The following is a 21,305-nucleotide window of genomic DNA, read 5'->3' as shown; positions in this document are numbered from 1 at the left end:
ACATTTACATTTCACAAAACAAATTTACAAGTACCGAAACAAATTTACATTTCACGAAACAAATTTACAAGTACCGAAACAAATTTACATTTCACGAAACAAATTTACATTTCACAAAACAAATTTACATTTTACCAAACAAATTTACAAGTACCGAAACAAATTTACATTTCACAAAACAAATTTACATTTCACAAAACAAATTTACATTTCACAAAACAAATTTACAAGTACCGAAACAAATTTACATTTCACGAAACAAATTTACATTTCACAAAACAAATTTACAAGTACCGAAACAAATTTACATTTCACGAAACAAATTTACATTTCACAAAACAAATTTACATTTCAGAAAACAAATTTACATTTCACGAAACAAGTTTACAAGTACCAAAACAAATTTACATTTCAGAAAACAAATTTACATTTCACGAAACAAATTTACAAGTACCGAAACAAATTTACATTTCATGAAACAAATTTACATTTCACAAAACAAATTTACATTTCACAAAATAAATTTACAAGTACCGAAACAAATTTACATTTCACGAAACAAATTTACAAGTACCGAAACAAATTTACATTTCAGAAAACAAATTTACATTTCACGAAACATATTTACGTTTCATGAAACAAATTTACATTTCACAAAACAAATTTACATTTCACAAAACAAATTTACAAGTACCGAAACAAATTTACATTTCACGAAACAAATTTACATTTCACAAAACAAATTTACAAGTACCGAAACAAATTTACATTTCACGAAACAAATTTACAAGTACCGAAACAAATTTACATTTCACGAAACAAATTTACATTTCACGAAACAAATTTACATTTCACGAAACAAATTTACAAGTACCGAAACAAATTTACATTTCAGAAAACAAATTCACATTTGAGAAAATCAACCGGAAAAGGAATGTACCAACGGCGAGGCTGACCTGGAAGTGACAACGGGAGCGCTCACAGTGACCTAAGATGGAGCGCGGTCAAGTGGCGTTTTGCCTGTTTTGTGGGACACAAATGAATAGATTAAGGCAGTTTTGTTTTTCGTGTGGTCGGTCATTACAATTTTTAAGTGGCACAGAACAGGTGGAAGGACCAGATATGCTGCAGCAGTGCATACAATATTTTAATGCGGGACACTCGTACGCTGTAATTGTAGACATGATGTCATGTTTACATGATGTACACATTAGCTTGAGGTCTCTGAAAAGCAAACTGAATGATGCCGGGTTCTTTCACAGAAAGGATTTCTCCTCTACAAACGTCATAATTAGGGCAATATGACTGGAACTTCGTGGACCTGGACAGCTGTTTGGCTACCGCACGATGTGGCAGATACTTAAACAAAAGTACAATCTGCGATTGAAGAGGGATCAGGTAATGAATTTGCTCCGGGAGCTCAATCCTCAAGGGTGCGAGAGGAGAGCATGCAGAAGGTTTATACGGAGAACCTACCACTCCATGGGACCGAACTATATGTGGCACATGGATGGTTATGATAAACTCAAGCCATTCGGTTTGGCTCTTTCAGGTTGTATCGATGGATTTTCTCGTAAAGTACTGTGGCTTGTATGTGGATCAACAAATAATGATCCAACTGTGATCGCTCACTATTTCCTGTCTTGTGTGCGAAACGTTGGTGTCACTCCCATGAGACTGAGGACTGATTGCGGAATGGAGAACGGGACCATGGCCGCAATTCAGTGCACCCTACGCCACCACCACAATGACTACTACTCTGGAGCGTCCAGCCACATGTATGGCTCATCCACAAACAACCAGAGGATTGAGTCCTGGTGGTCCATATTCAGAAAGGGAAGGTAAGTTATCTTCATAAAGAAATTAACTTACAAATAACCTTCATCCAAACATGGATATGCTTAAAATTATAACTATTTTATTAATTTTGTTATAGGTGTCAGTTCTGGATGGAGTTACTTGCAGACCTTAGAGATGCCGGATACTTCAATGGGAGTCACAAGCATCAGTGTCTGCTGAGATATTTCTTTGCTGATGTTATTCAGAGGGACTTGGATGAGTGTGTGAGACTGTGGAACAATCACAGGATATGCCCCTCCAGAACAGCATCATGTCCAGGAGGAGTGCCCAATGAGCTGTACTACTTACCACACAGGTAAAACTTTAGCGATAAAATCTTTTTTTTCATACATTTAAATAAATGTAATCATATCTTCTGTTTAACATAGGTTTGACTCCAGAGACTGTGGATTTAACATTGAACAGTCTGAACTGGATGCCTTTCCTGAGGCTCACCTGACAAGAGTTCCATGTGGGGACCCAAACATGCAGGAATACTTGGACTTTGCCATGGAGCACAATCATTTACGGAAGCCAGAATACTGGCAGTCTTCAATGGAACTGTATCTGAAACTAAAACAAATTGCTGAGCTATGAAGGAAGGTTTATTGTAATGGTGGTAGAACATGTACAAAATGTGTCTGAAACATGTACACAATTTGTCAAGCACAGCTTTGATATTTAAAAATGGGAAATAAATAAAAATACTGGCTGAAACGCAGTCAAAACGCTGTGGGGGAAAAAAAAAAACATGCTCACATACCACAACATTTCAGTATTTAACAAAAGCAACTGCACCTTTGGGTGCACTTATAACAAAGAACAAGCTACATTTTTAGAGTACAATCTCTAGGGCAGGGGTCTGCAACCTGCCTCCTGAGCCACATAATGAGCAATATTTTTAATTATAATGGCAATGAAAAAAGGTGGTTTTAGCAGTTCTATGTTTTTATGCAGTATCTGCATAGAATATCAACAGAAGGGCACCAATAGTATAAGCCTTTTAAAAGTAGTTCGTTTTTTTAACTTTAAAGTGTGTGCTTTATATTTTTAAGTGAGCCACCGGTCTTTGTTTTCCATTTTTATGGAATAAAAAATATATGGCCTCATTCTACAAAATTTAGTTTTGTCATTTGTAAATGTAAGATAATTCATTTTGTTCTAAATCATTAAATGTAAATAGATTTTAGTTTAATTACCTTAAATCCTTAACATATAAAATGTTTTTATTGTGGCTCTAGACAAATTTTATAGTGTGTGGGGGGTGGGGGGGCGGCTCATGAAATTGAAAAGGTTGCTGACCCCTGCTCTCTAGGGATTATCCAGCCATATGGTTTACAAACAACCAAATCCTGGACTATTTTGAATTCCAAAGTCCATTTGTGATTTAAACACACTGTATGAATCCAGGAGTGGTAATTTCAACAAGTTTGAACATGTGTTTGCCATTGGGAATGGGGAGTCATCCAGGAACTCTATTTGTGGCAATGGTTCCAAGCCAGATGGGGGAAGTGATGTCAGGCCATTTGCAAACATCCAAATGTTCTCCACAGATACTGCAGCCTCTCCTTCTGCAAAAAAATAAAATTTCAGGTATACCAGGGTAATGTGGTTTTCCAAGTAGATACAGAAAAACCTTACAAACCTTCACAATCAAGGAGATAGTCTGCCCAGTAGGCCAAGGTTAGACTTTCTTTTAGTCTCCTATTACTTCCTGAAGGGCTGAGTTTAGGTTTGAAGAGTGTCTCAAGTTCAAAGCCGGTGAGCTGCTTTTCAAAGTGGCACAGGACAGGGGTCAGCAAAGTAGGGTGTTGCTGTAGTGCAGTCAGGAACTCAAGGGCTGAAAGACCACCTTTGAATCTACAAGGTGAACAAAGACACTTTTACTGCTGTGTAGTTGTTACACACCTAGGCAAACATGTTTGGCACAGTGACTAACTGGGAACAGATACCAATGCCATGAGGCTTTTCCTTCCCAAAAAATCATGTACATATATAAAAAATATATATATAAATCACACCATAACAAATATCTTACCTGTCAATTACAGATGAGTTGCGGTCAATAATATACCATCAGAGGTAGTCTGCCACAACGTCTTTCTTTTCTTCTACAGCAGCCACATGCCTGAGACAGCCTGCTGTCTGTAGCATTGTGCTGTGTCTCATGATACATTCCTGTAGAGCATCCAATGAAGCAGCATTCTCAATCTGAAAGCCAAAAAGAGGCATAAACAACCCAGTAAATAACTATGCACTATCCTTTGCCTTTTTTATTCAGTGACATACATATGCTGTAAGACTACAGTATCACAAAACTGATAATTCTGCTGATGTATATGCAATATAGGAAGTAAACATTGTCATGAAACATTGCAGGAACTATGTTTAACATCTGTTCTACCACACTGTAAACTTATGCTATCCTCACCTCTTGCAAAGCTTTCCCTATTTCTTCATCAGTTATTAAATTAACTGTTGGTTTGAATGAAGGCTGGCCAGCAAGATAATGTACAAGATCTTCAGACAGGAAATGGGGTCCCGGACCTCCATGTACAACTGAAACTGCTATCATCTTTCCTGCTAGGAAGTATTCATCCTCCCTAACAGCTGTGAATGAATCTATATTGCAAAATGAAAACATACATTATATACTTTAAGATATTGAGGAGAAAAATATGCTGTGTCATATATATGTTTAGTGATCATTAACCAACCACTAGTATAGCACATATCTAACCCTATGCATACCATTTGCATTGTAGACCAAGAACTGATGTCCTTCTGGTCCATCAAAAATGGGCCTGTCTTTCAGGTGTTTCATGAGCAGGGTTAAAAATTCTCGTCTTGGGCCACCTTTGTCAATTCCCTCCTCATAAATCCCAGCATCATTGGTAAATCTGACAAGCATGTCACAGGATTCTGAATATGTTGAACGCTTGAAACCTCTGACAGCTCCTCCCAAACATTAGCTCTTGAGATATTGAACCTGCTGACTCTTTTGTGATCAATAGGAAGTGACAGGTTTGCTACAATGCCAGGTAGTGTACTGTGCATCTCCATCCTGTAAAGACAAAAAGTGATTCAATAAAATAATATCCGAAACAGTGCACACTTTTACAACAATTATTTAAATACCAGCTATATTGCACAAAGAACAAACTGGAATGCCACAAATAAGCTAACTTTACACTGTGTGTTGGAAATTCTCCACATTGAATGCAACCAGCTCCTCATCCTCTTCCTCAACACCTGGTGCATACAGATCCGTGTATTTACTGTTGGGGAAACAACAATTTTCATGTTAAAACACAAATTTTTCTCAATTAATTTTATTTTATATTTTTACCTGTAGCAACTCTTATCTGGATTTGTTTCAGATGGATCTATATCCTGAGCAAAATATATTTCAATCTTAAAATCAAACTAAAATGACCCAAACTACAATAATAAGAAATCTCAGGCTGCCACATTGTGCCCTGTTACCTGTTCAGGCTGAATTGTTGCTGAATGTCCCTGTGCATCTCTAAAACACAATGAAAATAACAAAATGATTACTGTTCTTCAGGCCTACAATAGTGATATAAGAATGTAAACAAATATAGGCAAGATTCCTATTGGTCGATAGACCATTACAAAGGACCTCTTATTAAAAAGGTTTGACTCAGTGAAAAAAGCTAAAATGTACTTGCCTTTCATCTTCAGGTTTGTCTTTGGGAGTACTTTGGTTTTGTGGTTCAAAAACCTGTGAGGAAACATCAAATTACCAGGAATTTATAATAGCTTCCATAACTGTCCCCTTACAACAAACACACACACACACACACACATATACATATATATATATATATATATATATATACACACACACATACATATTTATGAAAATCAAATTACCAGTGTGTCAGATCGATTGAATTCAGCCATGCTCCTTGATGTGATGATAATTTCACAATCAGAGTCTGAGGTATCATCCACTGCTATTAAAAACAAACAACAGATCATGTAGATATTGAAGATGCATTATTTGGTAAAGTATCTAAAATATGTAAAAATATGGAATGGCATCCACTAACCTCCTTTAAAATGTGTTTCTAGGCAAATAAAAAATGTGATCCTGGAATATGGCCTTCCTAATTCCTTTTTATAGTCTGACTATTTGAATGGCCTTTCTGATCCGGGGACATGGACTACCTCTGAGCAGTCTGGATACAAAAGGGTGTACTTGTATGTCCTTGTGAAATATTCTCATCTTCTGGACAGCTTGTTGCAGTACCTCAGGTGCTCCTACCTCTGGGTAAACAAATAAAGGGTCTGTTTTCCCTCTTACAGGTTTTAAATCTATTCCATGTGGTGCCATCAATCCAATGTTTATCTATGACAAAGATGAGATTAATTCAATGTATTAAACATAGGTAAAAGTAAAGACGATACATACATCTCTGTTTCTATGGAGAATGCGGTGCCCCTCCATGGTCTAATTTGTGCCACCAATTTCACAGTGAACCGAACCAGTCTATAAGCTACACTCTCCAAATCGTTACAGTGTTTTGCCTCGTGGCTTTAGCAAGGCATCTCGGCCTGCAAGAGGGCTTCTGTCTGCCTAGAGCTCTATATTCCACATATCTACAAAAGATATCCACTTCAAAGATTTTCTTTTCAACATAAGTCCATCTGTAAAATAAATTTACTATGATACAAATCCATTTATAAGTCCCCTCGGGTCAGAAAGTCGAGTATTGATAAGATGGTCAGTACTGTACAACTTACCTGGACGTGTTTTCGTTCTTTAACCCGATGTCTTCCTCTCGGTCCGTAGTTAAAAGACTGACGCTCTTTGGACTTTGAGCTTCTGTACTCCAGGAACTGTATGTATGATGGGCAAGATTTTTCTGCTGAAATGAACAAAACTCAAACTAAATATACAAAGTGAGCTAACAAATAGTTTCACTCACTTAGCGAGCATTATGCTGAACTTATCTGACTGTTGAGATGTCCCCTGTGCTTCTGGTCCTTCCGCCTGTTCTGTGCCACTTAAAATTTTTTATTTCAAGGTCATTTCTATGGGATAAAAAATCTCAAAGGTTTTATAGGGTCCAGATATATCTGTGCATACTGTTTCAACAGCTATCAGAATCCTGACACACTCTACTGTGAAGGCTATTGTCCGGTTTGTCACTCATACCAGTGTATGCAAGAAATTAACAATCCTGTAACCTGTGCAGGTTGTCAAAGAATCTGTTGCAACTCTTTATGTTTTGCTAGACATAACGAACCCTGCAACAGACCTAATTCTGACAGGCCTATGAGTGACTCTGAGTTGGTAAAACTGTGCAAGGTGTGTAAAAGGATATACGTTATCCCAATCAGTAAACCCAAGAAACCACACGTGTGTCATGTACAATGCTGTATTTGCGGTGAGAATTTACTTCCCGGCCTAGACATTACATGTGATGATCATAAGTGCTTGTTGGGGCCATCCATTTTAGTCACACATTTTGACATGTGCAGCTCAACAGACGTCGCAGCTCTGACGTCACTGGGAGCATAAACCGGCTGAGGTGCAGAGTTTCGTTGCCATTTCCCGTCTGTCTCACAGGACGGCACATCGGAGGCGCATATCTGGAGAGACAAAAAGCGAACTTTTGCTCCACAAGGCCATTCCCGGAAGAGCTTGAAAGCTGGAAATCTGTCTGATACGAGAAGATCAGGAGATTTATTTACTGATCGAAGACCACGTCGACAACCGGCGCCGGTGGAAACCCACAGATGTTCTATGTCCAAGGAGATGAGTTTTCCTCCTTGTGTAATGGAGTCGACTAACGGTTCATCTTTTCCCCTCCTGGTCAGATGAGAAATTACCGTTTTTTTTATCTTGATTTGATCACGGACGCGTGGTCCCCCTCCTCTCCTTTTTCTTCAGACCTGATCCTCAACCGGTGGAGAGCAGAAATCAACGTCAAAGTCATTTCGTTCTTTTCCTATTAAACCGGATAAGTGCATGTAGAAGTCTGGGCAGGACGAGGCATAGTGAAGGTGATTTAGGATCACCAGTAGTTAATCTCAGGTATCAACTTGTTGCATGCAATACCGATTGAATTATGTTATGCTGAGCTGTGTTTTGATTTGGTGTGTAAGCGCTGCTGAATCGTGCGTGGTTAATATTTGTCTGGCTGATCTCAAATCAGCCAGGAGTTAGAAGTTGGACTTTTAAAAGTTTTTCATTCAAAGCAACTGCGGTCTGGGCCTCGCCAGACCACTCTTTGTTCCAGTTTTATTGCTGGAGATTTTCCAATGAGTTCCCGCCTCAGAGTTTATGACTCTTTGTCAAGATTTGGGGCGATCAGCTGATAGTGGCTAAAGGGGCGTGGGCTCACTGTTTTATCAGCTGATCGCTGCGATTGAGACATTAACACCAGGAGGACCTCTCTTCCCATTTAACCCAAATTACACATTCTGTCCATAAAACTACTGGTTTGATCTTCATAGACACTAAATACGCATATATTTATTTTTCTTTTATTATCATTGTTAGGTAGTCATTTTTATCCCCTTTGTGTAGAATGGTGCTTGTTAGTTAGGTGAAGGTTTTTGGACCAGAATAATGGTATATCAGAATTATTTGGCTTCAATAAATCTTCATATATAATTAAGAGAAGCGTTTGTGTTTATTTCGTGCAAGAGTGATTTATCTGTCGTAACCAGGTCGAAGTTCCCCCACCTTCGGTGAAGCGGTTGAATAAACAATGACAGTTTGTGGTTTGGTTAATAATTTGTAATTATTAACGAGCTTTGAGCCCGTAATCACAACACCAGAGGACATCTCTGATTTCTTTTCGTAAGTAATGATTTTTGGTTAAATAAAACATTTTTTCTCAAATTATGATTTTAAATTATAATTCTTGATGAGTCTTAATTAATCAATAATCATAATCCTTACATGCTACATTCAGCCTTGCAATGCCAGTGATCAGCTTGAGGATAAACTGATTTTTTATGATTTTGAATGCTTCATCAATGAGAGCGGTGTGCACACGCCCTTTCTGGTCTGTGCTAAAACGTTGAAAGGTAAGGAATGGTACGCTTATGGATTGAATTGCACCCAAAAATTTCTTCTCCATTTCAGGAGACCGGTGTACAGAAGGATGTGTGTTCACAATAAAGTACAATTCATTGTATGAATAGAGTGGGCAAAAATGGAGGAGGGGTGGCTGTGTATGTTAACAAAAACCTGAAATATAAAAGAAGTGATAAAATGATAAAGGTGGTTGAGGGCATAGTTTGTATAATGATTTAAGTTTGTATGGAAAAGAAGAAAAATGTTACACAACTGTAAATCAGACGGTATTTTTCATCTGTGGGGACTTTAATATTGATTTGCTTTACTCAGAGAAGCATAAACCTCCTGGAGAGTTTAAAAATACCCTGTACAGTTTGAGCCTCTATTTAAAGACCACCAGACCTGTTAGGATCACAACTCACAGTGCCACATTAATAGATAATATATTTACAAACTTGATAGATAACAACACAATAAGTGGATCATTTATTAATCATATCAGTGAAAGTCTACTGGTGTTTGTGGTTTATGACAGTTGTTACAGGAAAGCTGCTATAGGGATGACACACAAAAGCACAAAACAATAAGAACAGAGGAGTCAATGATTGCATTAGGAGAGGATCTGCTTAGTCAAAATTGGGACTTAATTCTCCAGGAGAAAAATATGGATAAAGCTTACGAAAGAGTCCTACACATTTTCAAATATAGATATGATAAACACTGTCGATAAAAAAATATACCAAAAAAGGTAAATATTCTGTAAAAAAGATCACGCTTTAAAGAGAATCTTAAAGTATAGAACGGCAGAGACAGAATATAGATATAAAAGATATAAGATAAATTAACCAAACAAATTTAAGGGCATCTAAGCAGGAATATTACAGTAAACTATTAAATGAGAATAAAATAAATATTAAAAACATATGGAATATATTAAATAATGTTATTAGAAAAGAATCCAAAGAAATTAATTGGATATTGCTTGTGGTGTCCCCCAGGGGTCAGTATTGGGGCTGTTTATTATCTATGTAAATGACATATGTAAGCTTTCAAAAGTATTAGTTTGTTTTGTCTGCAGATGATACAAATATTTTCTGTACAGGTGAGAGCTTACTGCAGCACTTGGATGATTTCACAGCAGAGATGAATAAACTAAAAAACTGGTTTGACCTAAACAAATTGCCCTTAAATTTGGAGAAAACTAACTTAATGTTAATTGGAAATTATAAAGGAAATATAGATGTGAAAGTTATAATAAATGGGGTAAAGGTGGAACAAATAAATGAAATTAAATTCATAGATCTGATTATTGATTGCAAAATCTGCTGGAAGCCTCACATTAAATAGGTTCAGACTAAACAATCTAGAAGCATTGCAATTCTTAGTAAAGCAAAACATTTTTTTATTCATAAAGCATTACACATTCTCTACTGTTCACTGATTTTACCATACTTGAGCTATGGTGTAGAAATCTGTGGGAACACCTACAGGACAACACTAACCGCTATACACACTGCAAAAAATTTCCATCAGGATAGTTCATAGGGCTGGCTATCATGACCACACTAATCCATTATTCATTCATTCCTGCTTGCTAAAACTCTGCTTCTGTTTGTTTTAGAGGTGGTGATATGTTTTGGTTCCTTCTGATTGTTGTATTCTGTCCATATACCTTTCTGGATTATGTTCTATTATTGCTATGTTTCTTAGGTTTGATTATGTCTGGGTAGTATTTAGTTCCTGCCATGCTTTGTTTTCACTCTCTGTCTCTGTTAAGCAGTCAGCTTCATTCAGTCCACCTGCACCATGTCAATCAGTTTTGTTTGTCTAGCCATACATATTCACCATCATTCTGTTCATTCCTCATGGAAACATTATGGATCGCTTCTCTCTGTCACCTGTTCATGCCAAGCCTGTCTTGCCTGCCTGTCCATGCCTGTTTTTGCCACCACCTCCTAAGAGTGAGTTTTGTTTTATTAAATCAGTTTACTCACCACTGTGGCTTGCTGTCGTCTGCGTTCTTGGGTCCACCACTACACCGCTATTGACATTATGAGATGGAAGAAGGGCGGTGAACATCAATGAGTACGCTTAGTCACTGTACATAGGTTATACATACTTATAGGTTATACTTACTTTATGGACAGTAAATTCACTTATTGCTCACTTAATGGACTTCAGAGTAGTATGAACTTCTAAGTAAGTAGTAATCGGGAAGACTGTTGGTGTTATAAGGACTATAGGAAGGAGAGGGGGTATGATTAAATAAGTTTCACTTCTTCATACCCTGTTTCAGAGATAATCACTAAATCATATATATATATATATATATATATATATATATATATATATATATATATATATATATATAATTATACATAATGTCCATCCATTTTTTATTAGGATGTAAATAAAAATACATTATTAATTAATACAGTTGTTTCATCATCATTTGATGAGATGCTTGTCTCACTTCCTATAAGAAATTATTATCTAAATGAAATTAAAATAACTTTTATTTACACCTAATTTCATTTTTATTAAACAAAGTCCAAGTTTCGATTTATGAAAGGTTTAGAAACCTCAAAAACCCTATACTGTAACACATCCTGGTCTATGGTGGTCCTTACTAATTCAAATAAAATAAAATAAAAAGTTAAAATATTAAAATGTAACGTTTGTTGCGCCAAGCCCTGGAAGGCACATACAGGACTGTACTACAAAACTGTCCAGCAGCATCACACCTTCTTTTACCTGCGGCCATCAGCCGGACCAAGCAAAAGACTCCATCTTGGATCCAAAGAAAAATAAGGTCAGCTGTTTGTGTACCCAACTAACGTATCCCGGCTGAAGACTAACCACCCTAATATTTCTCTCTGAGCTTCCGCAGAAAACAATCTGAGCTAAAGATTTCCTGAAAGAGAAGGTATCCCTGACAAATGATTTTTTACCCACTGCCCGAAGTGTGCAATCCAAGCAGAATATTCCTGCCAAACTTTATTTTAATGAGTGGTTTAAACACTGATGGTCCGGTAACATAAGCTTGCTTCATTTTATCTATTTTCTAATCTCCTTTTCACTAACCTGAATAAAATAGGTCAACTTAGTCTCTAAAACACGTGCATTCCCAATGAACTAAAGCTCCAGTGTTAAGATGGTAGCAATCACTAGCTCAGATGTGTGTAAATCACATATCATTCTGTATGTGCCACAACCTGCCGTAACGCTCCACCTGGTCTCATACACACAATAATACTTGTATTATTATTTACTTAAAGGGTTGTTAAATAAGCTATTTCCTTTGTCTTAGCTGAACCGCTAATCTTGATGTGACATCATCACGCCGCCTGCCATCCGAATTGGGAGTTGGTAGTCCATCACTTCAATCAAAAATCATTCACTGTGATGGATGGTTAGCAACATTAACAATCAATTGACCAAAAGGTTATTGATTTCTAATTCAGCAAATAATACTTTTAAAATATTATTTGTAATATTAAAATAATGTTTTATTTTCCCTTCTGATTTGCATTGTGAACTGGTGGTCTAAACACATACACACTGATCTTAATTAGTTTTAAAACTAATTTAACCGCTGCGCCACCAGTGCGGTTGGTAGCACTGTTGCCTTGCAGCAAGATCCTGGGTTCGACTCCCAGTCGGGGTTCTTTCTGCATGGAGTTAGCATTTTGGCAACCTGTCTGGGGTGTACCCCGCCTCCCATCCATAGACTGCTGGATATAGGTACCAGTTTTCCAGCGACCCACTATGGAATAAGCGGTATAGAAAATGACTGACGAATTTAACCATCACTCCAATTGTCAAAACAAACCTTGGTTCTTGAGCAAACATATTCACACCGAACTGTGATATTACAGCAACATTTTATTGGTTGTGATTTATTCTTTTGTTCTCTTTTTTCATAGTTTATAAACTTTCATCATCCTTTTCATTTGTACTTTGTAGTTTAGCTAAATGTTAATATTCTAGTTAAAGAGTTTGTTACCTGTTGTATTTTAATTTGAATTGTTTTGTTTATATATTCTTATATTTTGGAGAGATGTTTGTGTTTATTCTGTATATCTGTGAAGTGCTTGCTGTGTGAGAAAGCCAGTGTGCGAATTTACTCCTTTGTCCTTTGTCCATTGTTCTATAACACCACACCTCATCATGCAGGTATTCATAAATCAATAACGGATAATCGGGTGGTACACCTTGACTTGCTAATTTTGATGTAATTTACTAAGTTTGTTATCAATTGCCTTTGGAACTTTAGTTATTCATAGCCAAACCAAACCGTGTCTGTTGAATGTCTATTGATTCATGATGATGTGACTGAAGTTCTGCTGCTGCTTGCACCAGCTCATTTATCTGCTTAGCACTCAGCGCAAGGTTGTGACCTTGCATCAGGCTGCCAGACTTTCTATTTCTAAGTTGGTCCAAAGAGCACCTTTCTCATTGGAAGACAAGGACCTTGGAAATGGTATTGAATCTCTGTTGCAGTCTCACAAAGGTGATCTTATGATTCAGCAGGTATCCTGATTCGTTAGGTCACAGATGAGGCTCCTTTGTTTCAGAAAAAGAAGATCCCAGCAGGAAAAAGCAATGGGTTATGAAGATAATTAAAACCGGACCATGCATTAGGTGAAAGAGCATTTTAAATCCTTTATTTCATTTGGCAAAAAGAATTAAAACAACATTAAATTAATCAACGTCATTGTCTGCTGTGGCATTTCATATTAAACTACTCACATTTAACTTAAAAATATATGTTTTTGCAATCTGATAAACTGGACAGAAGAATCATAAAGAGAGATAATCACACCACGGTTACTCTTAAGTTAAACACATTTATAGATTTAAAAAACAAAATTATACTTAGTTATTGCATGTATTTGCATATTTGAAAAACAGATGTTTGTTTAAAATGTAGGAAGTTAAGTTTTCCATCATCAACTTGCACAGAAACACAAAAAAGATCAAAAGTAGGAAAACAACTTAAGTCGGACTAAAGATGTTGATTTTACTGTGTAGACCCTCAGTATTGATACAGCAACATTCATGACTGTACTGCTGTCAGTTTGAGACAGGCTGTGAAGAATCTGTCAAATGTTTGAAATTGATAAACTGATTGATCGAGTGGAACAATATGAACCAAATTTCAGGCCCTAAACAATGTCTGTAGAATGTTCTCTCCATCTTCTCCATAGAGTAATCATACCTACAAACAATGCCACACCAAAAATGAAGAACATAGGCTTCTTTCTTGTATATTTCACTAAACTCTTAAATAAACTGCGTACTGATGGTTGTTGTTCTTTTTGCCAATATTTAAGCATGTTTATGGTGTAGCAGCCGCCATTGTTTTCTGTCACCATCTTCTCGATGGTGTTGAGCAGCTTTGCCACCTGGAACCGGTTGTTTCTGGTTTCATCCTGCTGGTTGTTTTTCCAATATTTATTATCAATGACATGGCACCTCCCTCCACACTTCTCCACCAGATCGTCCAGGTGTTTATTTTTTCTAATAAACTCCCCAACCTTCATTTCTTCTTGCAACTGGTTGCCGTTTGTGAAAACAACTGCACAATACTTAAAAACATCTGCAGAGAAGCAGTCTTCTATTTTTCTGATGACCTGTTTCTCCTGTTCTGTAAATTTTTCTACTTTCAGCACAATAAGAAAAACATGGGGCCCAGGAGCACACTCTGCGACACACTTCAATATCTCACCCTTCAGCTCCTTCTCAGACAGCCCTGAATGAAAAAAACCAGGAGTGTCGATCACAGTGAGGTTCCTGCCATGAACATGTTCAGTCTCTCTCTGACAGTAAGTGACCTCTGAGCTGGTAAAATGTTTGGCTTTGAAAACTTCCTTCCCAAAAATGGTGTTTGCCAGGCTGCTCTTCCCGGATCCAGTTTTTCCCAGCAGGACAATCCTCAGTGTGTCTGTTACAAGGAGAAGAAACCTATATCAATTATAATTTATTTACCGTTTATTTTATAAAATGCATTTAAACATTTGCTACTGACATTAAATATTTCAACAGTTGTAAGGTACAGGTCCGACATTGAGCTGAGCTCCGTGTGCAGACATACTTTGTTTTCAGTTAGTGACATTTTGTGGATTTTTGAAAGTGTATATCTTTTCTGTTCTTTGAAAGCGGTGCCTCACGAAAGTATTCACACACTACAAATTGTTTGGCTCAAGTTGTTAAGCTACAACCATAAACTTTCATGTATGTTGAAGTGGAGGGAAAATATGACCAAAATAAATCTTATCCACCTCCCTGAATTAGAAGCCCTCAAATTCCAGCTGCAAGTCTTTTGGGGTATGTCTCATCCAGAGACTGAATTTTATGGCCTGTTCTTTTATGCAAAATAGCTCAGTCTCAGTCACTTTACTGGATGAACAATTAATTTCAAGTCTTGCCACAGATTCCTAATTAGATTTGACTGGACTAATCTAAAACATGAGTGTGCTTTGTTCTAAACCATTCCACCATAGCTCTGGCTGTATGATTAGGGTCATTGTTGTGCTGGAAGGTAAATCTCCACCCAGTATCAAGTAATTTCCAGCTCTACCAGTGTTTTTTCCAGAAACACTGACCAGCTCCCCTGTCCTGCTGCAAAAAAGCATCCCCACAGCCTGATCCTGCCATTACCATGTTTCACCATAGAAATGGTAGACAGGGGAGTGAATACAAATACACAACATACTTATCTGACATTTTATGTAAAATATTCAAAACTTTTCACAGGAACTTATTAATTCAGTTTATTTATATAGTGCCAATTCACAACAAATGTCGTCACAAGGCACTTTGAAAAGTGCAGTGACACAAGAAACTACTACAAACATTTAAATAAAAACCTCAATTAAACACACTTAAGTTTGTGATTTTAATTTCAAGGTGTCAAAGTACTTTGAAAGGCACTGTAGGAGCTCTTCTTACAGTATATAACCATATTTTTGCCTCTTGCAACCCTCTCAGTGCACAAACAGTAAAAGATGCCTTCCACAGGTCTACAAGGAGAAACAATATGGAGGATCTGGTGTTCAAGAGGAACTCGTGCAATAAAGCAAATCTGAAACTATGCACTTTCAGTTTACCTCTCTGTACTCGTAGTGTTATCTAGATGGTACAGTGAATACTCTATTTTGTTTCGGATTGTCAAATATAGCTCACCATCCATGGAAAAGAACAGATCTGAGCTGTGTGCAGACCTTTCTAGAAGAATGCTGGGGTGTTCGTCCTCCCTGAGTGATTTCTCCCCTGCTTGTGGCTGAAATGTGGCTCAACAGTTTAGTTTCACTTTTGCTCTGGCTGCGCTCCAAGAGCATTTCCTGTGACACACAAGGCTACAGAAACAGTGTGTTCCATGTCATTTAACTTTAGTAAAGATTGTGTTTAGAGTGTAGTGGACTTGTTTGCTATTTAAATAAATATATAATAAATTAATGCAAATACATGCAGGACTGTCCTGTCCTAAAACCTACATTGATAATACTGGCGTTCACTTATTTCTCAAAATGTGATGAAACACAAATATTAATGACGCCACCAGTGCGGTTGGTAGCACTGTTGCCTTGCAGCAAGATCCTGGGTTGATAATACTGGCGTTCACTTATTTCTCAAAATGTGATGAAACACAAATATTAATGACACAGTAAAATGTAGTGGTGTTGAAACTGACAGTTTAAGCTAGGTAATTGACAACAGGGTTTTTAATAATAGCTGCACAGCACTTTCACGAAACTATTTTCTTCTTAACCGTGGTTACAAATACAGTGAGCCACTGAAAGGGGTTATACACAGTCATACTTTACTTACAGCAATAATATTATTTCCTAGTTATTTCAAAGGTTTGGTTTGGTTTGGTTCATCTTTTCTAGAAGTACAACTTTCTGTTTTTCAGATTTCAGGTTCTACTCTGACTCTGTGCTAATAACACACCAGTCTGCGTTCAACATACTGGACTGCCGTTTATTTTGGAGCAGGAGCTTTCAGTTTACTGTAAGCTTTCTGCTCATTGGTTTGTCAGTTGTTCAGAACAAAACAAATCTAACTTTATCAAAGGATAATCTGACAGTTTGATTCTTGGTGTTTTTGTCTAAAACAAACAATAAAAGCTCCATGTTATTTATGAAGGTCTGCAGTATAAAATGCTGTCACGTTCATAGATTACTTTAATAACAACTGATTTTGGCTGACTTAATGTACAACTTGTCGTCTGAGTTTTTAATGCATTATTCACAAATGTAGAACCACTTAGTTCAACAAATCACTCAAATCAAAGAACTATCAGCCTGTACAATGTTTAAATGTCTAGTGTGTTTAATATGTGTTCCTATGACTGCTATAATTATCTATTACAGTCATTTAAATGGTCTTTTTTACATCTGTGGAGATACACATTTTTTTGTTTGTCTAAACTTTGTCACAACTGTGGTTGTTTTAAAGTGCTGTATAAATAAATAAAGAAATGAATAAGTAATTAACAATATCCAGTTCAACCTTAACACTTAACACAAATCCAGCATTTATTAGAAAACTGTTTCTGTTGTCGAGGTCACTGTTTACAGTTAAAATTGCATACATACTATGCTGGATGAGTTGAAGTGAGGGTTGCTACAAGCTACAAGATCATTGGTTTTCTTTTGTACTTTGTCCCCATCTAGTGAAATATTTGTGACACTACAGAGAATGGTGACGTGCTTGGGTGTAGTTCAGCCTAGATTAGGACTAAAGATTTGTTAAGGCGTTGAGAAGAACACAGTATGGTGGTAAACATGGTTATGTCACCATGACGCACTTGTGGAAATACCTTTCAGGCTTGAGTTACATGAAAAATTACATGTGTGTCAAACGGAGTGTGGCTTTTTTGAAGGATAACACTGTTTCACTGTGGCATGAACAATACAACATTATCAAAACTAAGTTAGACCAATTGTTAACTTTATAAAAGTCTGCTCTAAGGCTTATATTTATCATTTATTAAAATAACTGTTTTCCCCCAGTCATGGCAATCTATAATTCCAACGACGACGGCATTTTTTTCTAAATCTAAGTTTGACAAGTCCAGTCTCCTGGAAGTTTCCTAAAGTTAAAGAAATGTCTAATTTACAAGGAGTACATAGCTTAATTTTATAGTTTAATATATTTTACATGTGAGGCCATGGAGTCAAATTATCCATTGCGTCGTAAATCCACCCATGAATCCATCCATCCTTTAGATTTTTTTTTCTGCAACATTACAGCATGTAAATAAAATAAATATGCTAAGGAAATAAATAAAACTAATCAACTGAAAAGAAAACATAAAATGAATTGCACTCAAAAACAGGAAACCATAGCCTTGGACTTAGGGGAGCTGATTAAAGTAAAATAGTCTCATTAGTATCAGAAATTTTTTAGACATTGAATTTATAACACTGAATTTTTATCCTGTGCAATTATGTATGTGAATTTTTTTTTGTACTTAAAATTTCCCAGCAAAAATTCACCTGCAAGAATTTGCCTGAAAAATGTCACCTCGCAGAAATTCACCTGCAGAAATTTGCCATGGAACCATGCTGACTTCTGTGCCAGTCATGGATTATCTTTTATGAACACCATGTTCAAGCATAATAGTGTTGATTAGTGCACTTGGCACCAGGACACCCTAGAGATCGATGATCAACTTTGTAGTTGTGTCTTCTGACCTTCGGCTGCACGTCTTGGACACTCGGTGAAGAGAGGGGCTGAGCTGTCCACCACCTGGTGGAGGAAGCCGGACAGACTTGGCAGGGCCACGTTTATAGTAAGGGTCTGCATCCAGCGGAGCCCTCGGTCAGGGATGTATTTAACTCCCACCTCGGGAGCGCTTTCACCAGCTTCTGGGAGGTTGGAGACTTGGAAGCCTCCATGGAGAGTCCAAGTGGACAATGTTCTCGGGGCTGGGAAGAGTTCGGTGAGACCATGGAGAAGGACTACAGGTCGGCCTTGAAGGGATTCTGGCAAACTGTCTGGCCCCTCAGGAGAGGGAAGCAGTGCTTCGCCAACACCGTTTACAGTAGGGGTGGGGAGCTGCTGACCTCGACAGGGGACATTATCAAGCAGCGGAAGGAGTACTTTGAGGATCTCATAATCCTGTTGTCACACATTCCCTTGTGGAACCAGAGACTGGGGACTCACAGTTGGACTCATCAACCAGGCTAAAGTCACCGACGTGGTCAAAAAGCTCCACAGTGGCAAGGCTTTGGGGGTGGATGAGACTGGATGTAGTGGGGCTGTCGTGGCTGACACACCTCTTCAACTTTGCGTATCAGTCGGGGACAATGCCTCTGGAATGACAGACCAGGGTGGTGGTCCCCCTTCACAAGAAGGGGGCCTGGAGGGTATGTTCCAACTACAGTGGCATCACACTCTTCTGCCTCCCTGGTAAGGCCTATGCCAGTGCGTTAGAGAGGAGAGTTCGCCGATAGTTGAACCTTAGCTTCAAGAGGAGCAGTGTGGTTTTCATCCTGGCCGTGTAACACTGGACCAGCTCTACACCTTCTATAGGGTGCTGCCCAATCGGTTCACGTGTGTTTTGTGGACCTGGAGAAGGCAGTGTCCGTTGTGGTGCCCTGCGGTGGACGCTCTAGGAGTCAGGAGCCCTTTATTACAGGCCATCCGGTCTCTGTACAAGCGAAGCAGGAGTTTGATTCGCATTGCCGGCACTAAGATGTACTTGTTCCCGGTGCATCTTGGTCTCTGGCAGGGCTGCCCTTTGTCACCGGTCCTGTTCATAACTTTCATGGACAGGATTTCTAGGCACACCCAAAAGGCGTAGGGGGTCTGGTTTGGGGACCAGTGGATTTCATCTCTCCTTTTTGCAGCTGACGTGGTCCTGCTGGCCCCCTCTAGCCAAGACCTACAGTATGCACTGGGCAGCAAATCCTGTGATGGTAAAATGGCCCATCATATTGTAGTCGGGTGAAATGACATATTCTGTTGCAATTACATGTTGTTGAACAACACAATGTAACATAAAATTATGAAGTGGGAGAAACCATGGTTTTCAGAATTGGTAATAAATAAATAAAAACACTTTTTGCTGCAGTTACAGCTACACGCCTTTTAGGGCATGTCTGTACCAAATTTGCATGTCTAGATTGTGAAAATGTAAAATAGCTTGGGGTTGGTCAGATTAAATGGAGAGGTTTTAAGTCTCAGTACAGATTCTGTTTTGAATTTAATCCTGGACTTTGACAGGTCTATTCTAACTTATATTTTCATATAAACCTTTCCTTCCGGTGTTGCCTGTATGCTTAGGGTTCCTCCTAAATGGTGTGCCTCTGCTCCAGTTTCAAATTCTTTTCTGCCACTAGCAAGTTTTCTTTTACTATCTTCCTTAATATAACTCCATCCATTGTCCCATCAACTCTGACCATGGAGAACATTTTATAATTTCTGTTTTTTATCATCTCACTCTGTATTTTCACATCAGTCACCTTATTGTTGTACCACAGTATGGATTTTAGTGTTGCAATTTTCCTTAAAGCCTACACTTAGTCACTGTTGCGAGTTTTTTAAAATGGGGGGGTTGATTATTTTAACGAAGTCGCTCTTGTAACTCAGCCAGTGGTACATCCCCCAATTTAGTGCCTATCAGTGACCAGGAGTCTGACGTGCATTCTAGCTTGACATGGTTGTTTGGTACCCCTGCCGACTAAATATTAAAGAAGGAGCTGGTACCAAGTACCAGTGCCTCATCAAAAACCCTTACAATGCAAATGACTATAGCCATATTGCTCTGATGTCTGTGATCATGAAATCCTTTGAGGATCTAGTGCTGAAGCATCTGAAGGTCTTTACAGACCCCCTGCTGGACCCTCTGCAGTTTGCTTACCGGGCAAACAGGTTGGCAGACGATGCAGTCAGCTTGGGTCTACACTCCATCCTGCGTCACCTCGACTACCTATGCCAGAATCCTGTTTATAGGCTTCAGCTTGGCCTTCAACATGATCAACCCAGCCATCTTCCATCGAAAGCTCACTCAGCTCATGGTGCTGGCCTCCACCTGTCAGTGGATCACGAGCTTCCTGACTGATCAGTTGCAGTTGGTGAGGCTGGGAGGCATTTTCTTCCGCTCAAGAACCATCAGCACCATCAGGTGGTCCAGTAGAGAATCTAATTCCTGTGGCAACTCAGGAAGTGCAACCTTCCACAGGGGTTGCTGATCATTTTCTACACTGCCATCATTCAGTCTGCTTTGTGCTTATCCTTTTCTGTGTGGTTTGGCTCATCGACAACAGGACAGGTCAGAACTGCAACAAACAAATTAGGTCTGCATAGAGGATCATCAGGACTGACCTTCCCTCCATTCAGGACTTGATCTAAGGTCAGGAAAAGGGCAGCTAACGTCTCTGTTGATCCCACA

General features: G+C 38.3%; 2 protein-coding genes and 2 long non-coding RNA genes across 4 annotated transcripts; 1 reads left to right on the top strand and 3 right to left on the bottom strand.

The window, feature by feature from the left end:
- The first annotated feature begins 948 nt into the window (after positions 1-948).
- On the top strand, positions 949-2,560 carry LOC124880960. The gene is made up of 3 exons (XM_047386431.1): positions 949-1,841; positions 1,937-2,155; positions 2,229-2,560. The coding sequence occupies exons 1-3, from the start codon at positions 1,348-1,350 to the stop codon at positions 2,434-2,436; spliced, it is 921 nt and encodes a 306-aa protein (XP_047242387.1). The 5' UTR covers positions 949-1,347; the 3' UTR covers positions 2,437-2,560.
- Positions 2,561-3,114: 554 nt separating this feature from the next.
- On the bottom strand, positions 3,115-4,042 carry LOC124880057. The gene is made up of 3 exons (XR_007041221.1): positions 3,878-4,042; positions 3,485-3,699; positions 3,115-3,410 (listed from the first exon to the last, which is right to left on the bottom strand). It is a non-coding gene; the product is annotated as an uncharacterized LOC124880057 (long non-coding RNA).
- A 1,707-nt stretch (positions 4,043-5,749) lies between these two features.
- Positions 5,750-6,739, bottom strand: LOC124880376. Its single transcript, XR_007041308.1, has 3 exons — positions 6,610-6,739; positions 5,916-6,214; positions 5,750-5,819 (listed from the first exon to the last, which is right to left on the bottom strand). It is a non-coding gene; the product is annotated as an uncharacterized LOC124880376 (long non-coding RNA).
- A 6,800-nt stretch (positions 6,740-13,539) lies between these two features.
- On the bottom strand, positions 13,540-16,215 carry LOC124880957 (GTPase IMAP family member 9-like). The gene is made up of 2 exons (XM_047386430.1): positions 16,088-16,215; positions 13,540-14,846 (listed from the first exon to the last, which is right to left on the bottom strand). The coding sequence occupies exons 1-2, from the start codon at positions 16,092-16,094 to the stop codon at positions 14,068-14,070; spliced, it is 786 nt and encodes a 261-aa protein (XP_047242386.1). The 5' UTR covers positions 16,095-16,215; the 3' UTR covers positions 13,540-14,067.
- Positions 16,216-21,305: the final 5,090 nt, after the last annotated feature.

This window comes from Girardinichthys multiradiatus, chromosome 14, assembly GCF_021462225.1.
Source record: "Girardinichthys multiradiatus isolate DD_20200921_A chromosome 14, DD_fGirMul_XY1, whole genome shotgun sequence".
Lineage (NCBI taxonomy): Eukaryota > Metazoa > Chordata > Actinopteri > Cyprinodontiformes > Goodeidae > Girardinichthys > Girardinichthys multiradiatus.
The sequence above is the reverse complement of the archived record's forward strand: the minus strand, read 5'-3'. Positions and strand labels throughout refer to the sequence as shown.